General features: G+C 39.1%; 1 protein-coding gene across 7 annotated transcripts in view; it reads right to left on the bottom strand.

The window, feature by feature from the left end:
• Positions 1-16413, bottom strand: part of LRP1B (LDL receptor related protein 1B) — a 1334345-nt gene that overhangs the window by 687246 nt on the left and 630686 nt on the right. For all 7 annotated transcript variants that reach the window (XM_075117809.1, XM_075117811.1, XM_075117812.1 and 4 more), the window contains one exon: positions 1232-1394. In XM_075117809.1, the coding sequence (XP_074973910.1) occupies positions 1232-1394 (163 nt within the window). The remainder of the gene's footprint in view (positions 1-1231; positions 1395-16413) is intronic.

Consider the following 16413-nt stretch of genomic DNA (forward strand, 5'->3'; position numbering starts at 1 on the left):
CACAAATCGGTTTAAATACAACTTCTTTCACTAATGTCTTTTTGAAACATCACTGCAGTCAGACTGAGTCAAGTTTACCATCTGTTGCCAATAGAAATACAGCTATATTCAGGAATTATATTATACAGCTTCCTTTGCAAAGTTTACATGCAAGCTGTTCTTGTCAAAATTAAACCCATTGTGATGATGCATCTTAATATTCTATCAGGATTTAAGTAAAGAGTAACAAAAGTCCACATATGGATGACAAGCTGTTTCTTCAGTAAATATTTTCCTATTTATTGAGCAGAGGCTTATGGCAGTTTAGGACATATTCCACCATTCATTTCATACTGAACTACCTGCAGACTAATAAAACAATAACGAGGACAAAACAGCCACTCCAAAAACCTCATTGAAATTTACATCTTAAACAACAGTTCTTCCATGCTCAGTGATGCATCCTACTTCATCATTTTGCTTGAAAACTTTTTCTAGCTTGTAGTGGTTATAAGGTAAAGGGTTTTTAGTGGCCAGTATTTTAACTGAGGTTTTCCTCCCCAAATGATTCCAAATGTGTTTATACAACAAAAATGCAAATCCAGACTGTTTATATATATATATTTCACTTACTCCCAATAGGAGCACATGAAGAGAGTCTGGTGGCTTGGATCTGCTCCTAAACATATTAGTGATGAGGTCTTAATGCCCCTACAGACTAGGGAGTAAAATATAGGAAGATGTTTGTGACATTCCTTTTCTTTATATTCTAAAAAGGGTTAAAATTTACTGGAGAAAACTTGTGAAGAGCTAAGTTATTTTTCCATTTCTCCTGCAATATTAAAGTTACAAAAACATATACTATTATTAAAATGGTTCAGCAATTACTTGGAACAACTGAAGCAAGCCTGTTCAATGTACACTTTGCCTACATATATATTATTGTTGTACTTATTTTTTACAACAAAATAAACAGCTCAATAAATAACTGTAAATATTATATCTCAAAACACCTGAATGAAATGGGTGTATTATTTACTCTCCTAGAGAGAAGTAGCATTCTTATCACATTGGGAAGTTTTAAGGAAGTTTCATGAGCTAATAATTAATCTGTCATTTAAGGTTTATATTAGGTAAATGTGTGGCCTGAAAAGCACAAGCACTGAAATAAAACATAAATGTTTTAGATTTTTTTGCATGCATGTATGCATTGTATAATTTAACAAACTTGTTATGTGAACAATACTCTTACCCTGATGTTGGATCAACAGCTATTGCCTTAGGGTTCTGAAGATCAAGATCAATCAGGGTAATGCACACAGTTCCATTGTGATTACACACAAAGATTCTGTCACTGACATGATCCACAAAATACAAATTTCCAGTGAGCCAGTCGATTGCCATTTGTTGTACATCTGCCAAAGGAAAAAATGAGATTATTAAATCAAAAGTGCAAATGCAATATGAATAACTGAATTGTTGCCTAATCCATCGAAACAGATGATGTAAAATTTTAAAGAGCTCAAGAGGTTGTTATGATTGGAATATATACAATGACTTTCATTTATTCCCATGGCATATAATAAGCGATTCAGTTCTTGTGTTAAATACTAAGAATGGTGAATGACTTAGTATCTGTCCTGATAGCTTTGTTCCCTTTTAAGTAGGGAAGACCCAAGTACAACTACAAAGACTTTTCAAATATATGAATTTATCTCAGCTGGGTCAGGAATTCTGATTCAGACTCTTCTATTTTAAACTGGGACACTTCCATCATTTTTAATGTTTTGCCCAGAAGCGACATCTCTGCATGAGGGTGCTTTTATGAAATATAGAATACCATGACAAATACAGATATGGGTAGCTGTGTGCTGACAGAATTACAGATCCCAGTGGAGCAGCTGGTTTCAGGAAGTTACCACAGTTTTCTACAGAAAAAATTGTGTGATGGAAGATGTAACATATACAACTGTGGCTCTTGTTCTATATTGTTTATTTAAAGATTAAATTAAAGAAAAAATGTTTGCGGTAAGTTTAAAAACCCACATGTAAGTTGCAAAAAGATGAAAAAGTCTATTGTATATAAATGAAAGAAGTTATGTATTTTAAATGAAATTCCCTTCCTAAGATTCTGAAAAATCTGAGCTGTAGACCTTCGGGTTTTGCAGCCAGAGTGGGTTACATCAGGGGGGAAAAAAGAAATTCAAGTATACTATGGATTTATAATGAGATGGTTCTTTTAAATCTTTGTTTATGGTACTTGTCACTGACCCCTGACACAGAAACCAGGAGTTCTGCTTCTCGTTAAGGTGATAGTTATTTCACATTTTGTTACATTTTAAAAACAGTGACTATATATTTTTTTCTCTGATGGAATCCTTGAAAGAATTTTCAGATTTTTGTTTTAAAGCCTGTGCAGTTTCCCTTAGATACAGTTAAGAACATAAGAACGGCCATACTGGGTCAGCCCAATGATCCATCTAGCCCAGTCTCCTGTCTTCCAGCAGTGGCCAATGCCAGGTACTTTAGAGGAAATGAACAGAATAGTCAATCATTGAGTGATTCATCCCATGTCATCCGCTCCTAGCTTCTGGCAAAACAGAGGCTAGAGACGCTCATGGTGTTGCACCCCTGCCCATCCTGGATAATAGCCATTGATGAACCTATCCTCCATGAACTTATCATATGATTTTTTGATCCCTGTTATAGTTTTGGCCTTCACAACGTCCTCTGGCAGAAAGTTCCACAGACTGACTGTGTATTGTGTGAAGAAATACTTATTTTTGTATGTTTTAATCCTGCTGCCTATTAATTTCATTGGGCGACTCCTGGTTCTTGTGTTATGTGAAGGAGGAAACAACACTTCCTTATTCATTTTCTCCAAACCAGTCATGATTTTATAGACCTCTATCATATCCCCTTTTGGCGTCTCTTTTCCAAGCTGAGAAGTCCCAGTCTTTTTAATCTCTTCTCATATGGAAGCTGTTCCATATCCCTAATCATTTCTGTTGTCCTTCCCTGTACTTTTTCCAGTTCTAATACATCTTTTTTGAGATGGGCCAACCAGATCTGCATGCAGTATTCAGGAAGTGGGCATACTGTTATGATTTTTCTGTCTTATTATCTATCCCTTTGCTTATGATTCCCAACATTCTGTTAGCTTTTTTGACTGCTGCTGCACATTGAGCAGATGTTTTCAGAAAACTATCCACAGTGACTCCGAGATCCCTTTCTTGAGTGGTAAAAGCTAAGTTAGAATAGACAGTTGTGTCTACTCTATTCAGCCAAATAGCAGGAGCATGCAGAAGCTCTTATAATAAAGACACTTTTATTTATTTGCACTCAAATTAATATTTCTGAGTCTTCTATTGTTGTTATCATCTTGCTAAAATTGTAATGTCATTTATGACACTGGCAGCATGAAATTCTTCCGTAAGACAATTTAAACCAGTTCCTAACCTGGTTTCATTATAATAAAATAACTTTATTTTCTTAAATATTTTAAATTTTAAACACTAAAATACTTTACATTTTAAAATTAATTTGCAATGCCCTATAATGGGCTCCACACTGTTTGTAGCAGAAGCGGTGTCCTTTTCAGCAAGAAAATTATCACCAACATATAGGCCACAAATGGAAATTGTTATTAAAATTGCATTTCACAAGATAAGAATTGTTTCCCTCTTGTTTGTACCTTTAGATTTTTGGTTTAAGAGCAGTGGGTAGAGTTTTCCTTGAAACAGATGTTCAACTGTTCACCATAAATCTATCTACTGTATCAGGGTATGTAATATGAACTTGACTCAGACAGACAAATTGAAAACAATTTGAGTCTGTGGCAATAAGTGGAGGTTTATGAAATATGCATTTGCTGAAATACTTAAAATAGACATGAAGAAACTTGTATTATCTTTTGAAGGACTGATAATATATACAAGACTTTATTCAATAAAACATCAGGAACAAACATTGGCTGTATTCCATTACAGCCATCACATTGCACAGTTCACTGCTCTCACTTCTACTCACATCTTCTCTCTCCACCTAATACTTATTTTCCTTTTAATTCAAAGCTGATATTATACCCCTCTCCTTATGGGGACAAGTATTATAGGGACATAAGAATTACCATTTGAGAACAGAGGACTGTTCCATCTAGTCCAGTATATTGCCTCCAGTAGTGGCCAATGGCAGATGCATTAGAGGAAGACCTAAACCTCCTGAGGGTACCTAAATGTTATATATCAGGGGAAAGAAGGGGCTATTTTTCTTACTCCATGTAGGATATAGCATATGCAATGAAAAATATGAGTGAAATCCTGGCCCCACTGAAATCAATGACAAAACTCCCACTGACTTCAATGGGGTCAGGATTTCACTCTATAGATAGATATTGGAGCCTTTATGTACAATTTTCAAAAGTGCCTAAATCCCATTTTCTGAAGTAAGTTTTAGGCACTTAGAAGCACAAGTCCCATTTACTGAGAATGAAAATTAGGATTCTAAGTTCCTAAGTCAATTCTGAAAATGGAATTTAGTCTTCTAAATCACTGAAGCATTTTTGAAAATGTTGCCCTTTGTAATTTTATATTCACTTGAGTAACTGTGGTATTATATAGTTATATGATTACTTAATCCTATTTTTAAAAAGTTATTAAATAATTGGCAACAATTATTTCCTATGTATGTGACTTCTCCAGGTAAATTAGGTAATGCATGGACAAGTAGATGTTTTTTCCTTTATTAAAAATAGCTTTTAAATAATACTTGCATATATCTTAACACAGCTAGTCAAAAAAAATCAAGAAATTAACAAAAAAAAGGGGGGGGGCAATCTTTCATGGAAATGTTCGTGATAAGTTTTCCTGTTTTGTGATCAGCTCTACTCATTCACATTTCACAAGAAATGGCAATAGATGGCCATTTTATAGTGAAGGCTAGAGGTTAAAAAAACATGGATAATGTAGCAAATTCCACATCAGAAAGAAATGGTCACAGTTGAGGCTGCTTGAGAATCCAAGAGATGCCAAGCAATAGAGTAGAACAAACACTGAGGGCTGTTAGCATTTATTTTCGTGCCCTTCCTTCCACAATATGGAGCCCCTGTGAGGAGCTGTGCAAGAGCAGAGGTTCCAGTTGCAAAAGCCATATGTAACAGGTGGACAGATTAGAGGACTCTCCAAAGCAATACAGGGATTCTCTATGGGGAAGCCCTAAACTTGGGCACTAAAACCTTCCACAGACATGCAGAGTAATGATTGCTGATGCAGGCAGTCGACCTTGTCAGGATATAAAAGAGAATGGAGATGCTCTGCGGGGCAAAGGCAACTCGGCTCTGAGTTATAGAAGTCCTTCAGGGAGGTCCTAGAAGCACCTAGTTTTCGGAAAATGCTTATGCAAAGGTTTATGTTTTGTTGTCATTTAAGTTATTTTACACCACACTTCCGAAGGGTCAGTGACAGATGGGAGAGCCTGTGCAAAGGGTTAGGTCCTCTGCAGAGCTCATGTCATACTCTAAGAGCTACTAGGTAGGAAACAAAATGTTCCTTTATTTTAAAATGACTCTAACTCTGGATACACAGTCTGAAATGTCTGAATCAAAAATAAAGGGAAATTAATCTTTGCCCCCATCCAGTGGCTTCTCCACTGGTGTCCCATTACCTAACTGCTGCCCTCTGCTGCTCTCCAATTGCTGCACTCTCTCTCCCCTAACTGCCGAAAGAGCCCTTCCCTTTCATTTACCATTCAGCTCTGTTTCTCTGAGGAGCAGTCTGTTGCTGTCTACATCAGGACTAGAAGAAGCTGTTCTTTGTAAGCTACTGCAGTAGTCATTGGCTGCTGACTGGAGCAGCTGAAAGCAGACAGACAGCTTCTAGGGAGTCACTAGCTGCATGTGCCAGCCCCATTCAATTCAGTAGGTCAGTAGTGAGGGTGGGACAGATCCGAGACATCATGGTAACTGTCCTTGCACCCAAAGTTGCTTTCTCCACCATCTCCCCTCCTTTGCGGCCTCTCACTTTGGAGTCAGAGAGAGACAGACGGGGGTGAAGAGCAGCAACTTTGTTGACATTTGGCTGCTGGAGATGCAAGCTCTTGAACCCAGAATCCACTACATTTAGCAATGTACCTGGCACACCTTAAAAAAATAATGCTATAGCAGGGAAGCTGGTTATTATTGGAGGAGCTGTGGATATGGGTTTTTGAGAGTGGGAAGTTTTATAGGAGAGGAGGGGGCAGAAATCAGAGGAACATAATAACAAGGCTGCATTCACACACATAAATGTGTTACTCTGAGGACACATTGAAAACAAAGAAGGCATAATCACACAGTATCAATAGGGGAGGAAAATTTTCAGAAGAGCCACATGCACACATGCCTCCTCAGAGTGCAGCTGCCGGAAAAGAGTAAGAAATCTCCCACTGTACAACGTCTCCTCTCTGCTGAACTATGCACCTTCTAATATAAACTCTCTGGGTTATTATATCACTTCTATCTAATAGCAACCTGGAAATTCAGTGCACTTTAGCAACTGCATTTAATATCTACAAACATATGTTGTGTATTTTGTGTGTTGATGGATCGGTTGCTCTTTTTGTCTTTTGTCTACTTTTTTGTGCTACATGCCCTGTTTGTAAATTATAGCTGGTAAATTGCTCACAAGAGAAAAAAGTTGTAATGAATTACCAAAATTCACCTAACTCAAAAAACTTAATTACACACTTTATTAAATACATTAAAAAGCCTCTTAACTAGTAGATGCATTTTTTTATGACTGAGGCTTTTAATCTCTTCAATTTTGCTATCACCAAAGAACTAAAAGTCACATTAAGCCACTTTTAATTCTTCAGCTCTGTAGTTACCATGCAAGTTGCCTTTTAGTTACCTTTTAGGGCTGCTGTCTTGTTTTTAAATATATTTGAGAACATACTTTGTACTAAAGAAATTACTAAGTAGGTTCAACAGCATGAGTCTAAATGTATAGATTAACACCTACTTCTCTACAGAATGATTATCACATACACCTTTTTTACGTAATTAAACATTTTTTCCAGTTGCATACCCCAGGTGCACAGCTTCAGATAGCTCCAAAAAGGAAAGTCTTTCCACTGAAGGCATCTATATTTGGACATACTGTACATACCTGAAATTTCTTTCTTTTTTAATGGTAAAGACACTTTTCCTAGAAATTTTCTGCTAAAAAAAAATCATCCTTGCTTTTTCACTCTCCAGAAACAAATACACTCAATTTCCTATGAAGGACTCTTGAAAGAATAGTACAACAGACATTTCTTATATTCAAAATATTATTGAAGTTCATGAATATAGGTGAGGGCAAATTTTGGCTCAAAGTGTATTTATTACCACATTATGATAACTTTATTGAGAGAGAGATGACTGTTGTGTAAGCTAGTGTGAAATATTGGACTGTAAGGATATGAAAGGGTTGTGCAGATATTGCGATTTATTACTTGCACAGTTTATCATAGAATCATAGAACTGGAAGGGGCCTCGAGAGGCCATCTAGTCCAGTCCCCTGCACTCATGGCAGGACTAAGTATTATCTAGACCATCCCTGACAGGTGTTTGTCTAACCTGCTTTGAAAAATCTACAATGATGAAGATTCCACAATCTCCCTAGGCAATTTTTTCTAGTGCTTAACAACCCTGACTGGAAGTTTTTCCTAATGTCCAACATAAATCTCACTTGCTGCAATTTAAGCCCATTGTGTCTTTTCCTATCCTCAGAGGTTAAGAACAACATTTTTTATCCCTCCTCCTTGTAACAACCTTTTATGTACTTGAAGACTCAAGTCTTTTTTTCCAGACTAAACAGTTTTGTCCATTTTTTAAAATCTTCCCTCATAGGTCATGTTTTCTAGACCTTTAATCATTTTTGTTGCTCTTCTCTGGACCCTCTCCAATTTGTCCACATCTTTTCTGAAATGTGGTGCCCAGAACTGGACACAATACTCCAGCTGAGGCCTAATCAGCGTGGAGTAGAGCGGAAGAATTATTTCTCGTGTCTTGCTTACAACACTTCTGGTAATACATTCCAGAATGATGTTCACTTTTTTTGCCACGGTGTTACACTGTTGACTCATATTAAGCTTGTGGTCCACTATGACCCCCAGATCCCTTTCTGCAGTACTCCTTTCTAAGCAGTAATTTCCCATTTTGTATGTGTGCAACTGATTGTTCCTTCCTAAATGAAGTAATTGTATTTGTCCTTATTGAATTTCTCCGGTTTGTCCAGATCATTCTGAATTATAATCCTATTCTCTAAAGCACTTGCAATCCCTCCCAGCTTGCTATCATCCACAAACTTTGTAAGTGTACTCTCTATTCCATTATCTAAATCATTGATGAAGATATTGAACAGAACTGGAACCAGAACAGATCGGTGCGGGACCTCACCTGTTATGCCCTTCCAGAATGTCTGTGAACTGCTGATAACTAATCTCAGGGAATCGTTTTCCAACCAGTTATGCACCCACCTTATAGTAGCTCTGTCAGGGTTTCCTCCCCACTCAGAACTCTAGGGTACAGATGTGGGGACCCGCATGAGAGATCCCCTAATCTTATTTCTACCAACTTAGGTTAAACACTCTCCAAGGCACAAATTTTCCCTTGTACCTTGGATTAGGTAATGCTGCCACCACCAAGTGATTTAGACAAACTCAGGGAAAGGACCACTTGGAGTTCCTACTCCCCCAAACCCCCTTTCCTGGGGAGACTTGAGAATAAACAAGATGAGCACAGACCAACCTTGGGCTGTTTTTTTTAGGACACCCCCCCCATCAGATTTTAAAAGAAATAGAACTTTATTAGAAAGAAAAAAGGTAAAAGAAGCACCTCTGTAAAATTAGAATGGAAGCTAATCTTACAGGGCAATCAGATTTAAAAACACAGAGGATTTTCTTCTGGGCCAAACTTTAAAGTTACAAAAAGAAAACTAGTAATACACCTTCCTCTCAGCACAGAGAAAATCACAAGCCAAAACAAAAATAAGCTAACACGTTCCCTTGCTAGTACTTACTGATTCTAATGGAATTGGATTGCTTGCTTCCTTGATCTGTGTCCAGCAAGCACACAGAACAGACAGACCAAAACCTTCCCTGCCCCGCCCCGATTTGAAAGTACCTTGTCCCCTTATTGGTCCTTTTGGTCAGGTGCCAGCCAGGTTACCTGAGCTTCTTAACCCTTTACTGGTAAAAAGATTTTGTGCCTCTGGCTAGGAGGGATTTTATAGTACTGTATACAGGAAGGTTGTTACCCTTCCCTTTATAATTATGTCAAGCTCCATCTAGGTTGCATTTCCCTAGTTTGTTTATGAGAATATCATATGAGACAGTATCAAAAGCTTTACTAAAGTCAAGATATACCACATCTACCACAAGATAAGGCTTGTAACCCTGTCAAAGAAAGCTATCAGGTTGGTTTGATATGATTTGTTCTTGACAAATCCATGCTGTTACTTAGCATCTTCTAGATGTTTGCAAATTGATTGCTTAATTATATGCTTCATTGTCTTTCCAGGTACAGAAGTTAAGATGACTGGTCTGTAATTCCCCAGGTTATCCTGATGTCATCAGAACTCTAAAATAGCTTACATTTCATGTTACATATTGTGTGTTTTTAATTCCAATTGTTTGTAAACATTTATAGTCTTTTATAGTGCATGCATTGCTCTTAATATAAACATACTAATTTCCATTAGAAATAAGACTTTCAAAAGGAAGTGTGAGCTCACAGAAAATGGAAAAAAAATTACTCTATATCTTTTTATTGGTACTTTATTGTCAAAAAGGCCTCAGTAAAAGCAAAAATATCCAGTGCACTAAATATTGCATAGAGGGCTTTGATTTTGCCACTGCAAGTAAGAAAACTAACAAATTGTCTCTGTCCAAATGTTTTAGCACAAAGTCCATTTTTTCTTGACATATGAAGAGGCCTGTGTATTTTTGGTACCGGGGCCAAATGATATAACAGAGATTAAGAAATCCTGCAGAAGGGCACATAGTCCTCGTGCAGTTTTTGGTGGGCAAATAAGATTTTTGCAAGGTTTTTTTGATGTATTCCAAACTAAACAAAGCTAACAATTCCTCAGAAATGGGCACATTCTCTTTCTCTTTCTGAGTAATAAATTCAAACCCTCTGTAAATTTTTAAGATAGAAAATCAAGCTTCTAAAACCTCAAAAAGTGCTTAGGGCAGTGGTGGGTAAACTGTGGTCCGCGAGTTGCACGCAGCCTGTCAGGGTAAACTGCTGGCAGGCCACAAGACAGTGTTTACAGTGACCGTCCACAGGCTTGGCCACCCACAGCTCCCAGTGGTGGCGGTTCACCGTTCCCAGCCAATGGGAGCTGTGGGAAGTGTTGCGGGCCGCAGGGACATGCTGGCCGCTGCTTCCCGCAGCTCCCATTGGCCAGGAACAGCAAACCACAGCTACTGGGAGCTACAGGTGGCCATGCCTGCAGACAGTGAATGTAAACACTATCTCACGGCCTGCCAGCGATTACCCTGAGGAGCTGTGTGCAGTCTGCGGGCCACAGGTTACCCATCACTGGCTCAGGGGATTTCCTACCTCAGAACACTGTATGTTGTGAGTGCTATCTGAGGATCCACTAAACGCTGACAGGAGCAACAATCTACATGGCAATTATCAAGGGAAATGTGTCCTTGATTAATGTTTTTAACACTTAAAGATCATTTTCTTTCATAGCTCTAATGCCATCAAAGTGATTTTTCATATCAGCTATAGTATAAGAGCTTCCTTGACACCAGAACTGTGAATCTTCTGTTTCATTTTGGGATTGTGGTTAGACTTATTTCCATTAATCCATATATATTTAGATATAGGTTCTTTTCCAGAACATAGATTATGGAAGTTTGTACCTAAATATTTTGAAGGATAATATAATTTCTTTTTGCCAAAAATATAAGCAAAAACCAAAGACAAGCCAACAAACCCAAAACATGTTGTTTTTTTCCTAAAACCTGTGAAATGTAATTTTGTAGATGGTGACTCTTCCTCCTGCTGCTCCAAATAAAACGCTAGCACATGTTTTTTAAAGAAATAACCATTTTATATGGGAGTTTAGTAAACAGTAGAACCTCAGAGTTACAAGCACCTTGGGAATGGAGGTTGTTCGTAACTCTGAAATATTCATAACTCTGAACAAAACATTATGGTTGTTCTTTCAAAAGTTTGCGACTGAACATTGACTTAATACAGCTTTGAAACTTTACTATGCAGAAGAAAAATGCTGCTTTCCCCTTTTATTTTAGTATTTTATATTTATACAGTAGTGTACTGTATTTGGGTTGGTTGTTTTTTGTCTTGGCTGCTGCCTCATTGTGTACTTCCAGGTCCAAATGGGCTGTATGGTTGACTGGTCAGTTCATAATTCTGGTGTTTGTAACACTAAGGTTCTACTGTAGATCTTTTGTACTGATTTTGGGAGCGGGAAGGAATTCACAAACAAAATCTGTTTTTTGGCCAGTTTAATATAGTAGTTGATTTTATGTTTTGAATTTTCAATTTGTGTGCAGTTCCTGGTGGGGGTAATAGAGTGTTCATTATGAGAATCAAATGAGGAAGCTATAGAATGTTAGTAAGTCAATAGTGCTGTTCACGTGTAAATGTCTGTATATAAAGAGTAGCACTGGTCAAGAATTTTCTCTTGTAACTTTTTTTTTTTTTTTTATAGAAAATCGGGTTTTGGTTAAACACATTTTTTCACTATAATTGTCTGCTTTGATTGGAAAATGTTGATGTTTCATCAAAAAATGCAAACCAAAATATCTAAATTCAATACTGGCCCCACAGGGCCTCACAGAAGTTGTAGTTCAGATGCTTTAGGCGTTTCCATTTTCTCTAGGACCCAGGCTCCCTTGCTGGATTGCACAGAATCATAGAATATCAGAGTTGGAAGGGACCTCAGGAGATCATCTTGTCCAACCCCCTGGCTCAAAGCAGGACTAATCCCCAATATTTGCCCCAGATCCCTAAATGGCCCCCTCAAGGATTGAGCTCACAACCCTGGGTTTAGCAGGCCAATGCTCAAACCACTGAGCTATCCCTCCCCCCCAGGGCAAGGGACTCCTCTGAGGTACTATCCTCCCCTCACCATGAGATGTACTCCAGCCAGAGAGGAAAGCAGGAGCATGAGGTATGCAAACTACAAGTCCCAAGAGGAAACACATTGCCAGCTTCAATTGAAATATTTAAGTTTTAAGCCAAAAATATTCAGGTTTTGGTCAAAATATTAGACCAAAGAGTCAAAATTTTCTACAGGGGTATGAAGTAAGGCTCCTCAGGCTCAGGGTGACACTATGGGGTGGCCTAGCAATGGCTATTACCACCACAAAATTTGCCATAGCCACCCTGTAGCAGCGGCTGCTCTCTGGCTGCACAGCTCTGAAAGTGACAGCAGTGCCACAAGAAGGAGTGCTGGAGTTAGATTAGGTGGGGCATTGGGGTCCCCAAGAGCAGCCCCCGGGCTGTGTCCACGCCTGCCAGGGCATGCCACTCAGGATAGGTAGAGGATCTGGGGCTCCCCACAGCTGTACGGACTGACCTACCCAGGCTTCTGGGCCATGCCTCCTTTGGTTGCTGCTCTTCAAGGGCTCTGCCGGCCCCGGAGCTAGGTCCCCCCATCCTGGTGGCTATTTCTAAGCTCTGAGCAGTCGTAGCATGGTGGATAGCTGAGGAGCAACCACATCCCCAACCAGGAGGCAGGTTCTTGGGGTGGGGATGAGAAGAGGAGGAGGCAGGGCTGGAATTTAGGAGGAACAGGGGGCAGGGCTACGGAAAGAGGCAAGGCCTCATGGGGAACAGGAGCACAGCCCCCCCCCCAACAATTTTCTGTCTAGCCCACACCCAGAAAACGCTGGTGCTACCACTGCTCAGGCTTAATGCAATGGATACTTACTGGAGGTCTCTCCTCTTCAGGAGGCCATCATCCACTAGCCAGACTTCAGTCCTTTGGTCCTTCTTGTTCAGACCTGTTTGCACAGCTTCGTGTTTGCAGTCTACTCTCAAGTCTAAGCCTGACACAACTACTGCTGGCCACTCTGCCAGCAACAACCTGCTTCCCAGCCCAGCTCTTCATCTTTCAGTCCCAGATCCCAAACTGTCCAGCTTTTTTCCCCATAGCCAGCTCCCAGGCTGCTGTCCCACAGCTTCCCACTCTAGTCGCTTCAGGGATAGGTCCCCTGCCCTCTGTAAGTACTGCTCTTTCCCAAACAGGAGGGATAATGGAGCCCTCTGGTGACTGCATTCCGCAGTGGGAGTTAACAATGTCTAATAAGGAGGCAAAAGGTTAATTACAATAATGTGACATGAGTAGATTTTGCTGAAGGCAGTATCACCACCCAAAATTTTTAAAAAAGTCAGGCTTCTGAAAGTCATGAGATGGCTTAAAAATCATGACAGTCTTAAATAATAATAAAATCTGGGTTCTTACCCTCCAGTTTCTGAGCCTTTATAGTGCTCTTGTTTCTTTCAAATTTTTCTCCATAACTGATAAGGCTGTAAACCTCGTCCCCCACCCCACCCCAACAATGAAAGTTGAGATTCCAGCAGAAATACATCAAATACTGCAAGACTCACAATACAATAGTGAGAGTTCTGGGGATATTAGTATCTATTTTTAAAGAAAGAGACAAAAGAATGTATGTGCAAAAGGAATAAATAATTTAATTCAGGAGGAGGGCAAGAGACAGCAATTTGGTTGGTGGCTTTATGTTACTGCCTTCAAATTTCACCTCTCAAGATATATTTTTAAATGCATCTTATTAAAAAAGACAGGTCCTCGTTAAAGGAAATGAGCCTCTTGTTTTTTTTCCGGATCCAAGAGACATCTAGCATCAATCCCACCAACTATTTAATAGTTGATACACACTGACATGATGCTGCGAGGCAGACTAGACAGGCATTGCCCTATGCTGTGCCTCTTCTCTGGATAGCCATATTCCATAATTATCAATCCTGCACCATTTGCAAAACATTACTTAGATTAATCAAACTCATTTATACATACTGAGCTTCTGACAAATATGCCATGAGTATTATTAAGTCAAATTTATTTCAAACAAACAAACAAACAAAAACTGATGAGAAGTATCCATCCATTTTCTTCTGAGGAGTCAGCCCCAAATATTTATTCTTTTTGAGGAAGCAGCTTTTCTAGAACATCACTTTGTTTCAATTTGTATTTGTAAAGAGTTTGGAAAAGTCTAATAAATCAAATTTAAACCACCATTCTTCAGAGCTTCATGAACCTTCACCCTAAATTTCTCAAATGAAATGACATTTTACAGTGACCTTGTTCCCTAAACAACAGGGAATTTAAATTTCAAAAAATTGGGTTAGAATACATTTTAAAGGCATTATATATGTATTCTGTTCAACCCTACAGTCTACTAAGAGGCACTTATTTTTAAAAAATCATTTTTTGTGGGAGGGAGGGGAGAGTTTTAGGTTAAAATGTTCAAACCTAAGAATTTAAAGTTAGGATCCTAACCTATACTTAGGCTCCTAAATAAAAATAGCCAGATTTTAAAAAAGTGATGAACATATGCAAGTCCTGCTGAAATGAGTGGGAGCTGCAAGCACCTTTGAAAAACATGCTTTATATTTAGGTTCCTAAATATGGAATTAGGAAACTAATTTTAAGCGCACAGACTTGAAAATTCTGAGTTTAGCCTTTAGATTAACATGGGAATTTTTATCCTGCCTATGGTGTGATCAATTTAGTAATTCCACGAGGCCCAATTTTAGAACACTTATTTTGAATATTTACTGACAAGCATAGTTCCATTGACTTCAAAGGGACCTCTCCTAAGTGATCACCAAGATGAGTAAAGATTCCACGCTCTGGCCTATGGTGTCACTTAGGTGCTCACTTCCACAGACTAGCATCCGTATAACTGAAAGAAGAATCTGGCCAATCAAGCCAATATACTTACTTCTGTTAACACAACTATAGGAGAGCAGATATCTGTATAACTAGGTTGGTTGCACAAAATTGAAGGAACGGGTGCTCTGCACACTTTCTTTAACTCTGGAGAAGCCTTACCAGGTGAACGTTGTTAAGCTTCCTTAAAAAGAAAAGGAGTACTTGTGGCACCTTAGAGACTAACCAATTTATTTGAGCATGAGCTTTCGTGAGCTACAGCTCACTTCATCGGATGCATACCGTGGAAACTGCAGCAGACTTTATATATACACAGAGAATATGAAACAATACCTCCTCCCACCCCACTGTCCTGCTGGTAATAGCTTATCTAAAGTGATCATCAGGTTGGGCCATTTCAAGCACAAATCCAGGTTTTCTCACCCTCCACCCCCCCACACAAATTCACTCTCCTGCTGGTGATAGCCCATCCAAAGTGACAACTCTTTACACAATGTGCATGATAATCAAGTTGGGCTATTTCCTGCACAAATCCAGGTTTTCTCACATCCCCCCCACCCCCATACACACACAAACTCACTCTCCTGCTGGTAATAGCTCATCCAAACTGACCACTCTCCAAGTTTAAATCCAAGTTAAACCAGAACATCTGGGGGGGGGGGGGGGGGTAGGAAAAAACAAGAGGAAATAGGCTACCTTGCATAATGACTTAGCCACTCCCAGTCTCTATTTAAGCCTAAATTAATAGTATCCAATTTGCAAATGAATTCCAATTCAGCAGTTTCTTGCTGGAGTCTGGATTTGAAGTTTTTTTGTTTTAAGATAGCGACCTTCATGTCTGTGATTGTGTGACCAGAGAGATTGAAGTGTTCTCCGACTGGTTTATGAATGTTATAATTCTTGACATCTGATTTGTGTCCATTTATTCTTTTACGTAGAGACTGTCCAGTTTGACCAATGTACATGGCAGAGGGGCATTGCTGGCACATGATGGCATATATCACATTGGTGGATGTGCAGGTGAACGAGCCTCTGATAGTGTGGCTGATGTTATTAGGCCCTTATAAGCTTCCTTGTAATGCTTCTCTTAGGCACAAGGCTTTGGCAGGAAAAGTGACTTCTAAATCATGCAGATCCCAGGGATGAATGATAAAAGAAAGCTGCAGCCCCACTATGAAGTGGCCCCTGTGCAGTGGTTCATTCCATACTAGCATGCCTCTTACCAATTTGTGGAGACTAGCATAGAATGAACTACAGCTAACAAATACAGTATGAGCCTCGCAACTATCCAAGAATATACCTGTGAAGGAGTCAATACTGCTTCAAGTGTCAATTCATATCTCCCCCTTCTTTGTAGAGAAATATTTGCATGGACATACCATGAAAGATGTTGTCTGAGCAGAAGGTGCTCAGCCATCACTGCACAGGGACCACTTTATAGTGGGGCAGCAGCTTTCTTTCATCATTGATTCCTGGGATCTGCATGATTTAGAAGTCACTTTTCCTGCCAAAG

This window comes from Caretta caretta, chromosome 11 (assembly GCF_965140235.1).
Source record: "Caretta caretta isolate rCarCar2 chromosome 11, rCarCar1.hap1, whole genome shotgun sequence".
Taxonomy (NCBI): Eukaryota; Metazoa; Chordata; order Testudines; family Cheloniidae; genus Caretta; species Caretta caretta.